This window comes from Alosa sapidissima, chromosome 14 (assembly GCF_018492685.1).
Source record: "Alosa sapidissima isolate fAloSap1 chromosome 14, fAloSap1.pri, whole genome shotgun sequence".
Lineage (NCBI taxonomy): Eukaryota > Metazoa > Chordata > Actinopteri > Clupeiformes > Clupeidae > Alosa > Alosa sapidissima.
Window position 1 is genome coordinate 16,694,812 of NC_055970.1, and position 17,428 is coordinate 16,712,239.

A 17,428-nucleotide genomic window follows, 5' to 3' on the forward strand; every position below is an offset into this window, starting at 1 on the left:
CAGGCGCCTCGCAAGAAAAAAAAGAAAAAAGAAAAACACACACCAACATGAAACCGCATTTTACCGCTACCAATCTGCCTGACAACAACCCCTGCAGCCTGACCTACAAATCTGACAACTTCCTCTTCCTCTGCTCCTCTTCGCAGGGGAGCTGAAGCACCGCCCCGTTCCCTATTGTGTGTTCACACAGACCCACTTAAAACACAATTAGTCCATCCTGGCGCTCTCCCTACCTCGCGCTCAGCGAGCGGGTCTGCATTTCAAACTCCTCTCTCTTTCCTCACCCCCTCTCTCTCTCTTATCCCCATCACACCACCACCACCAACCCCCCCCCCCCCCCCTTTCATGCCCCCACCACCGTTTCGCTTTTAAGCCAAAGAGCTGTGGCGCTTACCTCTCTCTCTCTCTCTCTCTCTCTCCGTCAAAGATAGTGGTGTTTGCCTGGCTAAGTGAGTCCGCAGGAGGGGGAATATTTCAGGCTGAGTGAGCGGGGCATCTCAGGAGAGGGCACATTAATAGAAGCTCCAGTGGTGTTATTTTTTCTTCCATCCCTTCCCCTGGAAGTGCACCTATGGAACATCCATTAACACTGTGGTTATGGGATCATGAGCTGGGAATGTCAGGTGCACCAAGAGCTCACCCCATCATTCCCTAACACTTAGGAGGGCGTTAAGTGCCCTGCCCACCTATAAGGTGTTATATTATTATAATATGGCTGAGAACTCTGTGGGTCCCACTGCTACAATTATAACTAAGTTACTACATGCATTTCACCAAAATTATTAGTAGCTCAATGTAATTGCTAAATGTTATTATATTGTGAGTTGAGGAACCCGTTAAGGAATTATAAGAATCAAATATAATCAAATATAATCGCTGTTGTACGTTGACACCAGTGTAAAACATTTGAACCACTTAGTTATCAGACTGATCAAATAAAATGCCTCTCCACTGTGCATTTCACAATATTAAATTTTAATGTCACTCCATTAAAAGTGTGATATTCCATGGCACAGATCATTAGGTTTAAATGCCTATCACATTCTGTGACAGTCTGGTTTCTATCAGAAAGTCTTAAGGTGTGCTCCAATAAGATGAGATGCATAGCATTACACATTATGACCGCCACATGGTGTTGCCACTTGCTATTAGGGCTTTGACTTTGACCCAAAAATCATATTCGAAGTTCGTTTGTTTATTAATATTAAAATTCGAATATATTCGAATATGTATTAATAATATTTTAACCATTAAATGTCTCCAGTAAGACCGATATTGGTATCAAACTTAAGTTCTATATGTTCTGTCCACCAGAGGGCAGTGTATCAGTCAATGTCAATAGACTATGTGCACGAAAGGTTAAAATTGTTAAAATTGTTATTGAGATAGGGCTGGGCGATAAAACGATAGCGATATGTATCGCAATAGACATGTAATCGATATCAATAAAAAATACGTTCGATAGAACATTCATAATTAAAAGCAACACACACCTCCTGCCTTACGTTGTCCATAAATAAATAGGCTAAATATATCTTGCATTGTAGTATGTCAAACTCTACCAGAGTAGGCGATAGAAGTAGGCCTACCTCAACACAGACTCTCCTTCCCCCGTACACTCTCTCTCTCCCCCTCTCAACAGGCGCATCCCTCCTCAGCATGCACATGTAATCCAAACATTAATTGTGCAAGATGACTGGCTAAATTGCTATTAAATCCGGTTAGCATCATTAGCAGGCTGCACGAATTTGTTTAAAACTGCTGCATTCAAATTGACTGCTAAGTTCTAATCATCTCAATCCCGATGCAAATGGAAAAGTATTTTCCAAGACTCAAACGGGCCTGTCCCAAGGAGAAAAAGTATTCATTTGAAACTTAAACACACGTAGGGAAACTGAACAGTCTAACCAGACTATGATACACTAGCAAATTAAGCTAACGTTACTTTGTTTACAATATTTCCAGGCTTCAACCAGTGCTGCTTTTAATTCAGACTTATCTGCACATTTATTTATTTGAGTGTTTTTCATGATTGTGTTGCCATTTCTTTTCCCTGTTTGCTTTGATTGATAACTGAGGTGATTAAAATCAGAGGAAGGTTAAGTTTAAAATAAAAGTGTCTATTATGTCTATGTGTGAGCTCACTAAGCGCGAACCAGCCAGATGCTAACGTCACCTACAGGAGCCCAGATGACCAATAATAGCCTTGCTAATGAGCTCGTGATTTTACTTCACCAGGCGTGAAAAAAAAACTCGGAATCTGAATCGAAAATAACGTTTACAACCAAATACATTTATAGAAATTATCTCCATAGGCTAGAGATCCCTAAAATTCGTTCGAATATCTTTAATTTTAAAAAATAATCGAATTATATTCGAATAACGAAGTTCGGAGTCAAAGCCCTACTTGCTATGTGAAGAAAATAAAGGGTTTCAAATGTTTTACACTGGTGTCAACATACAAAAGAGATGATATTTAATTCACTTATAATTCCTTAGAAAATAAAGCACACCTTTCAAGTCCCCCCTGTCCTCTCTGTCTGACACTACTGTTACGCAGTACTTCTAATCAAATACGGAACATTTGTTGCATATCAGCATTGATATTCCACCTTGACTATAGTTCAAACACTAATAATTTACAGTATATCAATGTACGATATTGTTTCTGTATTTAACTAACTTTTATTCAAAGTGACTCAAAGGGGCTGGTCTCCCTGGAGCAACTCAGGGTCGCCTTGCTCAAGGTCACAACGGTGGTAGCCGGGAATCAAATCCATAAATACTGTGGCTCCTGCATGCTAGGCAAGTTACTTTGCCACTAGGTTACACTACCACTGCCCTGGTTTATTTGTAAGGAATCAAAAGTCTAGCTCTTGAGTTCAGAATGGTGTCAAAATGGTGCCATTTTCCAATAATTTAATTGTATCAGCCTCTTATGTGATGTTTGAAATCTATCTCCATAAATGAGTGGACACAGTTCTAATGTCTGAATGATGATGTTCCACAGTGGAACTTCCACTATCACCAAGAGTCAAGGGAACAAGAGCCACCTGGTTATTCTGCTCAAGGTTCTCTCTGCTAAAATTAAGGGAGAGTTTCCTTGGGCTAGTCACCTTGGTCTAAGGGGTTCAGGCTCTGGGCTCTGAATTTCAATAATGGTCAATCCCAATATATCCTTGTGTTTTCAGAATCCTGTTTGGCAGCATTTTGTAGTAAAACTCTGCAGGTATCCATTTGCATTTTGATGTAAAATCTCTATCTCATGGTCATCCACCATTAGGATTTGTTCAGGAGTTATCATGAAATTGATCCAGATTGATTCATCAAGATCAATTAGTCACTGCAATTCACTCAGAGCATTGCATTCTCATTCACAACAGAAAAGGCAAGCTGGGGAAGTGATTCTTGAAACAGTTTCCAGCAACACCATAAAATCATACAGCAAAACATGCTCAGGATATTATCTGAAGATGTTTAATGAATCAACAGGGAGTGATTTCTTCATTAAGTTTCCTGATAAGTATAGTGACAGATCAATAACTCTCTCTAGCCCACCTCTTCTTTTTCCCCTCCTTGCACCTCCTGCTACTCCAGAGCTATGCGAGGGCGAAGCATCAGTCAGGTGAAACTGAAGTGTGGCCCTGGTCCCCTTTCTCTCTATGTTCTCCTTATTTGGTTGTTTGTATGGGCCTATTGTAGGTCCAACCTCATTTGACCCATGTCATTTTACGTACAAGTGCCTGCCAACAGAATAAACGTAATGTCTTCCAGATTTCCTGGCTGGGCAGTTGGTGAAGGGATTGGTTTTCAGTCTGGTGCTTGAAGGTGGCCTATAATAACACAAGACTATTTCAACCTGCATCTGGTAGACGGCACTAAATGAATCTGAAAGGCTTTTTAGTTATTGGGTAGCCATACACTTAAAAAAGACAAACGGCACCACTCTCTGTGCCTACTTACTGCATCATCCATACCAATAGATGGCGCTATTCAGCTCGCATGATAACATTTCGACAAATTATTTCTTGGCAAAAATTCATCCTCTACTCCCCTTCTTTCTCGACCGACCATCTCTCAAGATGGTAGGTACTCAGGCAATGTATCTCTCTACAATGTTAACTATCTGTTACCATCCTCGGTCCTGTTGCCTGAAAAAATCTACTCTTGACTGTGTATTAGTTAGAAGCACTGTCATGAACACGTGTACAGTGATATTTTCATGTGAGTGAAGTAGTGAATTATGGTAGGGTCGTCACCTATCCATTGCCAGAGCGAACAGTCTGAAGCGCTCAATGAGTGGTTAATGTTGCACAGGCCATGTTTTTCAAGCTTACTAGGCCGACCGATAAATGTTTTGTCTGCTCAACCCCAGCTCCCACCCACTTACTTAACTACCCTGCGACAATTTGCTTTCAATTATTGTCCTGAATATCTACAGTGAGGTGCCAACTCTGAATGCTAACGTTAGCCAAGTAGACGTTACCTGGTCAGTCGAAACGTGATTGGCAGTCTAGTCCAGCTAACTAACGTTAGTGACAGAATGATGTGGATGACTGGTTATTATTTCTTTTCTCCCCGCACAGCCCACGAAAAAGACCAAGACCAGAAAGCTTCGTGGACATGTCAGTCATGGACACGGCCGTATTGGTAAACCTAACACAATGTCAAACTACCGGTATATCGAAGTTCAACGTTAGGTCAGCCATAGCATTAATAAGAGTCTAAGTAAATAGACGAAAATGTGTCGGTCAGTTGTGTATATTGCTATAAGCATCAATCTAACCTGCTGTCTGTCTCCGTCGAAACGTCACTCAGGTAAACACAGAAAGCATCCTGGCGGTCGTGGAAACGCAGGAGGCATGCACCATCACAGGATCAACTTCGACAAATAGTAAGTAATCCTTTACCTTGGCAGTATTTTGTGATATTTTCACAGTAGTACGATGTATGGCCCTGATATTGTAAAGAGCAGTTAAACGTTACGTTTTATTGTATGATAAGCCTTTATTGAATTTGCATGGACAATAAAGTAATTCCAGCAAACTGTTTTATGCCTATTGAGGTACAGTAGGCTACATTCAGTAGCATAGTGCTACATCAACTGCAGTTATGATGGATGGCTACATTTGTGTGAATTTGAGTTTTGACATTACATTTCACTCTAGATTAGAGTGACCTTAACTAACCCCAACAACCTCTTGCATAATGTGTGCTGGAGAATCTCAGCAGATCCCACCTTCATTGGGCTGTGCAATGAATGGCCTTTATTAAAATCAGTGGTTTAAAATGAACACCCCTCTTGCCCCCCCAAAAGAACAGTAACCAACCACGGGATGGACTCTGAATGATGCAGTGTTCATGCTTTGCTGGTCTTGGTTCAATCAGTACCCTAAGCAAGCACATGATTTTTTCACCTGCTAAACTCAATTACTTCAATTACTACAAAAAGCATCAGGCAGTCACCTTTACCAAACTCAGTGTTACCAGATCTCAGGAGAGAAATAAGCAACCAGGCACTTGACAAGCCCAAAAGAAACAACTTGGCTCTTTAAAAACAAAAGAGCTTGGGTGACAAGCTATGTATGATGTTACCTTCAGCTTACTTCTCTGGAAAATAACGGTGTTGCGTTGCGTGGAAACAGGGTTCTGGATCATGCAATTGGGCAGTTTTGGTGGCTTACTAGACCAGGTATAGTGGAGAGAGACAAAAGAAAGGGAGCAAGATCAAATAAGCAACTACACTTTAGAAACAAGCCCCCAAAAAACACATCCCACAACTCCTAATTTTGTAAACAACTTAACAGAAAAAACAAGCTTAAAGTTGCTTATAATAAGCTAACTTGGTCACTGGCTTGACCAAAAGCTGTATCATAGGTTTTATACAATGTAAAATCATTATATTGTGTGTGTGTGTGAACTGGTTCAATCTGTGTAAACTTGTGCTGACCTAATGTGTCATCTCCATCTTCACCATCCCCTCTGCCCCACAGCCATCCAGGTTACTTTGGGAAGGTGGGCATGAGACATTACCATGTGAAGAAGAACACCCTCCACTGTCCCACCATCAATCTGGACAAGCTGTGGACCCTGGTCAGCGAGCAGACCCGAGTCAACTACAGCAAGAAGCCAGAAGGCCCTGCCCCAATCATTGACGTTGTGCACGCTGTGAGTACTGAGTCCTTAGTGTCCTGCCAGATACTGTGCTTTCAGCTGGCTCTTATCTAGATCCAGGGGAGTGCATCATAAGACGTGGTAGTCTGCCATTTGTGTTGTTCCAATAATGAAACTAAAGCTGTCGTAATAACTTAAGTTTAATTTCTTGGTCCAAGAGGCTTGCCGTTCTCTGCCATACTATTGTAATGAGGTCTTTTGTAAAGAAGTTTTAAGTCACCATTTGTGTTTCATTTCTTGTTCCAAGAGGCTTGCCTTTCTCTGTCCTACTAATTGTTATGAGGTGTTTTGTAAAACAGTTGTAGGTCACAACTCTTTAATCTGTACTGATGGCAAGTCTTGAGGATAGTCTCCTCCTGATATGCTGTGTTGTTGTTTGTGTACCAGAGATCTCTGAGTTACCACTACTCTTGTTCACTGGTTGTTATGTAGAAAAATAAGTTCATAAAATTAATTTTATATTTCAGTAGGCTATTCAATTTCATTATTCTAAAAACCCAGAGTCCCCCCCCCCCCCCATACCAGGATGGTTCGACCCAACCTGTCACATGCCACCCGCCATCACCTGTCAATCACTGTCAAAACTCAAACGATGGAGTCATGGTTGAAGCGTAGCGGTAATTCTGATGCACAGTGCTCTGTTTTAAGTCTTTTTTTCTCAACTAAAAATGCTTTGCGCTGGTTAGGGGGTACTTGGCGGAAAAAATATTTCACAGGGGGTACATCACTGAAAAAAGGTTGAGAACCACTGATGTAGACTAACCACGTACATGACCTACAGTATGACAGCCAAATCTCTATCACACGTGTCATAGTAGCATGTAACGGGGCTGCACGATATGGCGAAAATGTCTCATTTTTGACAGATTTCGACAAATTGCAATTCAGACAGTGATTGCGATATAATTTGTGAAAGTCAAGCTTCAGTTTGATATCCAAATTTTGCCTTAAGTTGCCTTAAGGTGAGCATGTCTAGTGCATGAGAAGCACAGCACTCCTGTTAGGTTAGTTTCACTGTCTGTCACACAAGGAGGATGACATGAATATAAAAATCATATATGTGACAAGATTAACCATTGGAACATAGGTGCAAGCTGCATGATTAATTGTTGCCTTATTGTTTTAAACATCAGTTAATTGGGCAGCCCTAGCATGTAGTATAATACGATTCACAGTGGTGGAGATGTGGTAGCGCCACCCTCTGGCAGCCAGTCAGCCTGAGCTCTGGGTCCCCAACCCACCATTGTGAGTCTGTTTTGCTTTGGATAAAAGCTCTGCTGAATACCAGCCATCTTTACCTTTCAGATTCTTTTTTGTGTGTTGTTGACCATGACTTATTTGTGATCATGATAACATTTTACCAGCTTAAGATTCTGATACCATCCTAGCCACATCCAGGATGTGGCTAAAATGGTCAGAATTAGTGAAGTTGGTGACATTTCACTTGAGGGTTGAAACGGAGCAATAATCAAGGATTTTTGATTTCGCCATGTGATGGGGTTTCCTAGATCCCATCACATTTGGGAAGCACGGGCTAAAGTCTCTCTCTCTCTCTCTCTTTCTTTCTTTCTTTCTTTCTTTCTTTCTTTCTTTCTTTCTTTCTTTTTCTTTCTCTAGGGCTACTATAAAGTGCTTGGCAAGGGCAAGCTTCCCAAGCAACCTGTCATCGTGAAGGCCAAGTTCTTTAGTCGGAGGGCAGAAGAGAAGATAAAGGAAGTTGGAGGAGCATGTGTGTTGACTGCATAAATGCAGACGATGGACTCTTTGGTGTAATAAATTGTATAAAAGATATGATTTTGTACAGATGTCATATATCAAAGGTGTTGTGGACCCTATGAATGGTAAAGAATGCACATAAAAGACTTGAAATTAATTATGTCCCAATGGTGCTGTTTTTTTCTCTCAGAGTGCATGTGATGAAAGGGTGTTGAAACGTAACAATTGTGGACGTCTTTAAATGTTTTAATTCAAAAGCTTTATTTTAAAACATTTGATAAAGCATTGGAAGGCTTGAGCAATAATTTTCTTCATATGTTAATGCATGTACAAAAACCTCTAAAGATGCATCCTCTTTCAACATTTTCTTTCCATGAAAGGTTAACCCTAACGTTAAATATAAAACTAATCTCGACATCTGTACATCTGCTCTACACATCTCCACACACACACACGCACATATCAAACTCACCGTCAGTGGTTATTCAGACACGATAATGCACAGTTGCTCAGTACCATCCTACTGAAACACTAGTTCATAAACATGGTACCTAAATATAACACACTACATGGAGTTTATCACAGCCAATTTACAGTGAAATATGTACAACGGTCAAATGCGCATACTTTTTGTTTGACAAATCATTCTTTTCATTCAAAGATTAGACACGGAAAGTAAACTCGAAGGGGGAAACTGCTATGCATCTACCATGCGAAGTAGGCTTATCAGTGAATTTGCAGTTTCTGTTGTCAAGTAATTCATTGGCCCTGTGGTGGCATTCATTCTGGTACAATAATATAGTCCGTCAAAATTGCCCAGATAAAGTAATGAATTCCTGCGGCAAAGAGCATTCGACAAAGTCTGTTTCTGTAGCAGTTTGTTTGATGTCCTTCAGGTCTTCAAAAGCAGGATTGAAGCTTTTTTTCTTCAGCAAATGACTCCCTCAGCTCTTTTTATGGAGGAACTTCATTTTGTTCCCTAGAAAATAACAAAAGAAATCAAAGGAGTATTGTCTTATGGCGTAGACTCTTAGTGTGTGCTATGTACAAGGCCCCATATGAATGAAATCGAGAAACACAAAAGACAGCATAGAGTTAAATCCTTTGCCACCAGTACTTCTGCAGCGCTGTGTCTCTTACCTAATCCTTTCAGGAACTTATTGACTCCACTCTGCTCTGTGTCTGGTAACTCTTCCAAGTACTGCTCCACTCTTTGCTCAAACAGACCTGCACAACAGAGAGACTTGTAAAAATATGTAACCACAAGACCCACAGCATTCATCCAGAAAAGTGAAACTCTATACAACTCTTTGTATTGCTGGGAAACTTGAAAGTTCTGATGCTACTCTACATTGAGCCACTAGATGGCACTGCTAACCAGCAGACACACTTGATTGGGCAGATTGTCATGATAAATGAATTGTGTTGTAAGTTGGGCAGCAACTAACGGTTATTTTCATAGTCGATTAATCTGTTGATTAATCTCTCAATCAATAGACTAGTTGTTTGATCGATGAAATGTCAGAAAAAGGTGAAACAATGTTTATCAGCGTTTTCCAAAGCCCAAGGTTATGTCCTCAATTTGTCTTGATTTGTTCACATGCCAAATAATTAGTTTATTCTTATAGAAGATCAAATAAAGCTGGAAATATAGAAATTTAATAAGCTGAAATCAGAGATTTTTGAGTTATTTCTCTAAAAAAGTGACACAAACTGATCACCAAAAACTTGTTACCAAAATAGTTGTCAATAATATAAAAGTTGACAAGTTGTCAGGGCAATGCAGAAGTCAAAAAAATATGAACTATGTGTTCCACTCTACTGAGATGATGGAGGTTTGAGAGAGACTGTTGTCCTACCTTTCGCCCTACTCTTTCTCAGCTCACGGTCTTGGATGAAGCCAGCAAACATCTGGGACTCCATGAAGACACCCAGGAAACGGCGGATGCTCTTGGAGGCCACAGACTTGCGGAAGGCCTCACGCTGGAAGGCGCGCTCACCTCGCTCGCCCTGGGTCATGAACAGAGAGTAATGGCCGATGGTCTCCAGGAAGAAGCGGATGAAGGCCTCGGACACCAGGCTGTTCAGAGTGTTGCACTCTGGGATATGGAGGGAGCAGACAAGAGGTCAGAGAGACATGAACAAGCTGCCAGACAACCTGTGTTACACTGAGATCTCACTACATTACAGCAGGGAGCAGGCATTAGAAAAGGCATTTCTTATGTTAAAATTATGTAACAACATGCTTTAACAACATTATCTTGCACCTGCTGTTGGGACCACTTGCAAGCTGAGTACAGATCATCAGACAATAGCTTATATGAGCTTTTCTAGCACAATAAAAGGTATTTAAGCTGAAACATGGTCATTGCTATTTTATGATGAATGGTTTGAAAATATTTCACATAAAGGTGGTGACCATCACTCTCACCTTCATCTGATTCGCTGTCAGAGTCCTGATTGATGATGTCATTCCTTTGCTCCAGAGCTTGTTCGAGGGCAGCTTGCAGTTTTCTCGGTAAAAGTGAGGCTTCATCGTCCATCTGTACAAAAATGATGTGGAAGAACAGGATGGTGTCCATTACTTCATACATGAAGCAGTTCCAATACTTCAATGTCTGGTTCTGGCTTCTGGCTGAATTGGATTAGCTCTTCTGTCCGAGCACTATATATTGTATACATAAAGAAATCTACTCCACCTGTCTGATGAAACGGTCTGTCCCCAAGTCCACCATGAGAGCCTGAGAAAACGGAGTAACAACAACATGATCATCAAAGAGGTATAAACACACACAGTCACATCAAACGTCAGTGTTGCATCAAACATCAACATACACGATACAAACAACTACTCAGCACTTAAGCATTATGGTACAACCATATCCCTATCTCAGTTATTAACGTAGCTCTTCAGAAACCGCAAGCCAGCTGCCATGACAAATCATTTTGCACATCAACAACAAGCAACAACACACAATAAGCCATCAAAACACAAGCTATTGTTTTTGTGTTAAATCCAGTCTTCAGTATTTAACATTAAAATATCCCTGATAGTGTAATTACTGGTTTCACATGGTCACTTTTATGATGAGATATGACCATTTGATAAATGGGGACTACTTAGAGGACTTATTTTTTCTCCGAAAACCTCTACATGAGCGAGATAAATATTTATACCAGATGTTTGTTGACAGGCCATTAAAACACTGTGTTAAAAATGACAAGCATTTGACGCTGGCAGTGGGACACAGGCCACTGATACTACTGGGCTTTACTGCAGCGTTTGTGGCCAAGTGCTGCTCTTAAAGGGAACTGACGGGGTCTGCTGCCAAAGCCCGCTCAAGTGCCAACGCCTTAACAGGGACAGGGTTCAAAACACTGTGGCCTGGCTGGCATTGACCTGACAGCAGTGCAAACAGGCACACAAACACACAGTACACACACACGCAAACATACACACACTCACACACGCACAAACACACACACACTCATACATGCACACAAACATGCATGCACACGCGCGCACACACACGCACACGCACACATACATGCTCTACCTCTCTATCACACACACACACACACACACACACACACACACACACACACACGCCTGTTTGAGCACCCACACACTCTCTTCACACATACTGTCTGGCTCAGCATAACATTAGAGCAAGTGTGCCTGAGCCAAAAACACCAACCGACATTTCCTGCAAGAACTAATGCAAGTGATTAGTCTTCTTGGGCTCCAGACATATGATACCACCCAAGAAAAGTTCTAGGAACCAAGGGGGGAGCTCTCAGCATTATGACAGATGGATCCTCATCATCATCAGCCATCACTCCCTCTCCTCCACACAAACACCCGAACACAAACATCGGGTCAACGTCCTGACTGTGCTCTTAAAATCACAGTATAGCTAGTCCAACACTCTGTGGACCGCCACAGTAATGGTAGCTTTTCCCTTCAGCTGACCTCAAACAGTTTGGGCTGGAAATTCGAGGAACAGACAGCACAACACCACATGTAATTCTGCTCAAAACCGTGATTACTTCTCTATTGTTCGGGGGCTATTTCGGTCCCAGATCTGACAGCTCAGTGGACAGAAGCACACACTATACTGTAACTAGCAGTGTCTAGTCGGGAAGGAATGGTCAGACTTTTGTCTTTGTGTTTACACTTTGCGAATTGAAAATTAGAGGGCATGGGACAAAACATTCTGCAATGAAATTGTGATTTGTCCAGATGTTTTGTAGTGGTGCCCTTTGCTGTGGACGGGCTTGTTGTGGCAGCACGGCGCACCGCGCCGCGCGAGTTAAAGGCAGCACCCTCCCTTCAGATGGGCCCCTTGTGCCACAGACACTCACTGCGCAGATCTTATGATTTCCACCAAATGCGGCCCCGTGCTCGTCACATTTGATCTGCTTCAGTGGAAGACTGCAGGCCACAGAGAAATGAGAACTTCTGAGGCTACTTTATGAAACGTTACAGAGACTACTTCAGACATGCTGTATGGCATAATGATAATAATAATCAACCGTGGGAGGACAGGCACTCTCATCCCCACTCTCCCCACTCTTACATGTCAGATGGGGTTGGACATCATTATGCCCTATTTGAACTTAAACAACTATTTCACATTTTCATGACTACTGTTCAGTATTCCTGAAAGATATTTAGCAAAACAACTCTGTCAAATGTCTGGAAAACTGTGATGTCCTTTGTCCTCACACGTCCTGTGTGTGTGTGTGTGTGTGTGTGTGTGTGTGTTTGTGTGTGTGTGTGTGTGTTATTCGCTGTTGAAACAGTGAGCCAGACACACACACACACAGAGACAAAAAGCAGAAGGAAATGGGCAGATATGGCCTGAATCAGACAGAGGAAGGCTGGCTGGCTGACTGACTAAGTGAGGGTGTACTGTAGCTCACCTCTTCCACGGGCAGATCCTTGAGCTTGGGCAGGGAGCTGGAGAGGAGCCCGACCAGGAAGGGCGTCGGGCAGCAGACGATGTCCACCATGGAGGCGGGCAGCACAGGGATGAAGGTGTGTTGCCAGGAGAACGGGTACAGGAGGGCCACCACCGCATGCACACAGCTAGACAAGGTGCTGCAGACGTAGACACAACAAGTGGGTAGACCGTCAGTGACCTTAGCAAAGCAATATACAGGACAGATACATTTTTATACTGTATGTGTGATCCCTAGGAATCAAACTGATGTCCTTTTATGGTGTTGGTGTGTTGCTATACCAGTTCAGCAACAGGACTCCTTTGATAGGTCATTAAACAGACAACGGTATGCATATGTGTGAGCCGGTGTGCATTACTGCACTGACAACTTGTTTATATTGCATGGAAGAGTGCAAAACAAATACAAACAACAACAAATGTCTGGATTCAAAGTTCAAGCCAAAATATGTTATTGTATTGTAAAAAATACACTGTACACATCAACACAGCCGACACAAGTTTGTTTGACATTTGATTCCGACAGCTAATTGTGCCAGAGGAATGGTAGAGTCAAGAGCAGCAGCAGTCATCTGACTCAGGGCATCTGGCTTTGGGGAGCAACAGGGCAATATATCCATCAGCACCATAATGATGCCCTTTGTCTTGCAACTGGTACTTGAGTGTGCTGCCTGTTGCTACTGCTGTCTGTGCAGAAACGTAACTCTTAACTCTTTAACATAACATGATTCTTTTCAGCTCCCCAATTATTGATCTTGTGATTAATGGATCTTTACGAGGCCTGATATAAAATGCTGTTAGACTCAACAATCAGAGCTGAGAGTCCCAACAAAGAACAAGTATTGAGTGAAAGCAGGACTTTCGATGACACACCAGGACTGTCCATCATATATACAGCATGCTCTTGTATTCTTCTAAAATACAGAATACATGCTTGTATTCAGCACTCCATATAGTGCCAGGAAGGAATCCATTTTATGAGCATATGAGGGACATTGCTTGTGCCTTGCACTGCTAACTGAGCTTTCAGACCTGCTGATGTTGATGTTTATAAAATTACACTCGCAGACCAACTAATTAAGCCCAGCTTGCCTCGGCATTACATTCTTCCTCATATTTGTGTGTGTGTGTGTGTGTGTGTGTGTGAGGTTTGGACGAGACCACTCTTCCATAGTGTTCCATGGTGTCGCATGTGTTTGATGTCAAGAGGAGCCGCTGAAGTTGAATGGCTGTGGTTTCTACTAAAAATGTTGCACGTTGCATGTTGTCTTTCTCACGGTCCTCGGCTTGTTGACAGTGAACCCCCCTACCCCCCCGCTCCCATCCCAAACTCCACCCCCCACTGCCCCCCTCCCCTCTCCTTCAGTGTGCAACTCGTGTACACACAGAGAGCAAAAATAAACCCCCAGGAAAAGATGCTGAGTGCAGAGGGCTAAATTAGAGTGGATCAAGGCCTGCGCCGAGCTATCAGACATGGCATGTAAACACCAGCACTGGAGATAAATGCTGCCCGAGCACTGTGAGTCTGACATGGCTCCCCCCTCTCTCTCACACACACTCTCTCTCTCTCTCTCTCACACACACACACACACACACACACACTGTATGCCTGACATGCCCCCCCCTCTCTCTCACACACACACACACAAACTCACTATATGTCTGACATGGCCCTCTCTCTTTCACACACACACACACACACACACACACACACACACACACACACACTAATATATAACTCTGGCTCTTTGCTCTCTGTGAACCTGGCAGTGGCAGCGCAGACTCAGTCGCCCTTGTGCTGACACATCGTACTGAACAACATGAGCTATAGGGCTGTTTGCTTTCACACCAAGGTCTTTGGTGCTGGCATTATCTGTGACATGGCAGGTCACAGGGAGTTTATGAAAATACGCAGGGGAGAGAGTCTCTGGTTGGGGGGGGAAAACGGCAGATTTGGGAGCCGGAGGGCTCTGCAGCGATCCCGTATCGTATTCCCAGCGGAGCAGTGATTACTGCACTTACTGAAGCACAGCAACCACTCCTACAACGACTCAGTTAAGACTTGCTTCTGGTTATTCTGAGAAAGAGAAAGAGAGAGAGAGAGGGAGAGACAGAATCAGAGAGAGAGGGAGAGAGAGAGAAAGAGAGGGAGGGACAGATAGTGCTTCATAGCCTCCTTACAGGAAGTCGGTGTTAATCAAAGGCTAAAGTTGTCGTGGCTAGTGGAGATTTATGGAGATTAGCAGTAGCATCAACAAAAACAAAAGCCTGCAGGACTCCAGCTCCGTTTGCACACTGCCCGCTGCAACCTCAGCGCCGTCTCAGCTCAGCACAGCACAGCACAGCACAGTGGCGGCTCCTGAGCCAGCCCAGTTCGGCCTAGCCCGGAGTGTTGACATGTTGGAACAGGGAGTGAGCGCAGTGAAAGTAGTGTGGATTAGGAAAGCTTAGCCACAGGCCAGACAGCCAGATCCTGACAGCTGATAGTGACACAATCACACTAACACTTCACCTTCGGAAGGGAAATACCTCCACTCACGGGAAAAGCCCAAACGCTGGAAGAGCTGAACCATATCCCTAAACACCTCTCCGCTGAAATCCAACGTTAGTGTGGTTACACACAAGGAGTGCTAGCTGCGTTGCTGTGTAAAAGCCCGCCTGTTTGGTGAAGCTCCAGCCATTTCCTGGCCTTGGCGGTTGATTTGAGATGGGGATAATCCATTCTCTTTCCTGAGTCTAAACATTGTGGGGTAAACAGTGAAACCGAGGCCTGATTGGAATCTGAGGTCATACTGTGTCCACTGTGTCTGGATGCCAAGAAGAGAGAAGGAGAGATCGGGAATCAGGTTATGGAGAATTTCTCATCAGAGACACACACAGTGATGGACTCACATGAAGGTCACAAGTGTTTGTGTTTGTGTGGCAGAGAGAGAGAGAGAGAGAGAGAGAGAAGTAAAAAAGAAAGGAAGAAAATTGAAAGAAAAACGGAAAGACAGTAGGCCACACAGGGGCCAAATTTTAGAGAAGAGCTCTTCCTCTCTGCCAGGCCAGGTCAATGTCACAGCTGGGGAGTCAGGAAGCCAGAGAAGACTACTGCAACTGGAGAGAACCCTTTTTAGCCTAATCACTGACTACATTCACACACACACACACACACACACACACACACACACACACACACACACACACACACACACACACACATCCACATGTAGCACGTGTGTAAACATTAGGATGTCAATCCAGTGTTATGTTTCTCTGAACCGCACGCAGCCCTGTCTGTGATTCTGGGCACGGAATTGATCCAGACTCCTGTGTGGTACGAGTCTGATGGATGAAGAGTGGACGTGAGTGAGTTATTACAGTACGTCTGACCAACCGGGCAGAATGTTCTGGATCCAGGTGAGGCTCAAATAGCTTTCCCACACTTCCTGACTGAAAGGATCTCAAGCAACTCAACCCAGCGCCGCGGCAACCGCACCCCTGATCCTCTCCCTCCGCGGTTCCCTGGCGGCCGCACAGGAAGCAGAACTCCGTGCGTGAGAATGGACGGCTCCCTTCTGAGCCGACGCGCACACGTTCCGATACGATCTGCCGCTCTGGACAAATCGAAGCCTCGGACGATTCCCGAGGGCCGCGTCGACGTTGTCAGGGGCCCGGAGTGGTGCGCTACAGTAATGGGAATGTCAGCTGCCGCTGGAAAAGCCTGGAATATCATTTGGACGCTCCACAGAGGCCCCTTACACATGTTTCCACATGCGGACCTGCTCAGCGCAGATGTTACAGGACACGGGGAACCTGCTAGGGATCGCTTTCTCGCCTTATTGCCTCGGTCAGATGTCCGTTTCTCACAACACAGCTCAGGCTTTGATAGGGAGTCACCGGCGCTAGTTCCATTTGCAGCACATCCTGTGCTTGTAGTGGACTGGTAACAAAATAGCCCATCTAGCTTATGCAGCCCATATGGAAACACTGAAACAGTGCTACTTCACTTTTTCACCAAGAGGGCCAGGACTTGTTTCCCATGTATTTTCACAAAAGGGAGTTTGTTGTAGCCCAGATAGGACACAGTCGGGCTTTGCTTTGCGAAACGCAGCATGGCAAGGCAGCCACAGGCCCTCCGGGGGTTGATTAATTCTTTGTGATCATGAGAACAGCTAATATGGAAATCCAGTCCTTCTCATTCACTCTCACCCCTCCCCTCTATCTCCCTCCCTCCCTCTCTCCCTCCACACCTTCTCTTCCTCCCCATTTTCTCTGTGGGCTCTTGCCAAAAAAAGAGAAAGACACACAATGGCAACATTCTCTTATTGGAGCACCACTGTAATAGAATCCCTCATGGCTTGCTCTTGGACTGAGCAGAAGTCTGTTTGTGTTCTGAAGGCAAAGTCTTTCTATCACCCACACCCACAGATAGCTCCTTCTGACAACACACACACACACACACACACACACACACACACACACACACACACACACACACACACACAAAGGCAGAAGGAAACGGCATTCCAAACCGGTGAACGTGTGTGTCAGATTTGAACCCTTCCTTGTCATCATCGCCCCCAACTCCC

General features: G+C 43.7%; 2 protein-coding genes across 3 annotated transcripts in view; one reads left to right on the forward strand and one right to left on the reverse strand.

The window, feature by feature from the left end:
• The first annotated feature begins 3,968 nt into the window (after positions 1-3,968).
• LOC121681200 (60S ribosomal protein L27a) lies at positions 3,969-8,047 on the forward strand. The gene is made up of 5 exons (XM_042060800.1): positions 3,969-4,085; positions 4,587-4,650; positions 4,819-4,894; positions 5,994-6,168; positions 7,792-8,047. The coding sequence occupies exons 1-5, from the start codon at positions 3,984-3,986 to the stop codon at positions 7,918-7,920; spliced, it is 546 nt and encodes a 181-aa protein (XP_041916734.1). The 5' UTR covers positions 3,969-3,983; the 3' UTR covers positions 7,921-8,047.
• An 85-nt stretch (positions 8,048-8,132) lies between these two features.
• The window catches only part of dennd2b (DENN domain containing 2B), a 50,130-nt gene continuing 40,834 nt past the window's right edge, over positions 8,133-17,428 (reverse strand). For both annotated transcript variants that reach the window (XM_042060758.1, XM_042060757.1), the window contains exons 15-20: positions 12,817-12,994; positions 10,590-10,631; positions 10,322-10,433; positions 9,750-9,989; positions 9,031-9,117; positions 8,133-8,869 (exon numbers count right to left, since the gene is read on the reverse strand). In XM_042060758.1, coding sequence (XP_041916692.1) covers positions 8,835-8,869; positions 9,031-9,117; positions 9,750-9,989; positions 10,322-10,433; positions 10,590-10,631; positions 12,817-12,994 — 694 coding nt within the window. In that variant the 3' untranslated portion in view covers positions 8,133-8,834. The remainder of the gene's footprint in view (positions 8,870-9,030; positions 9,118-9,749; positions 9,990-10,321; positions 10,434-10,589; positions 10,632-12,816; positions 12,995-17,428) is intronic.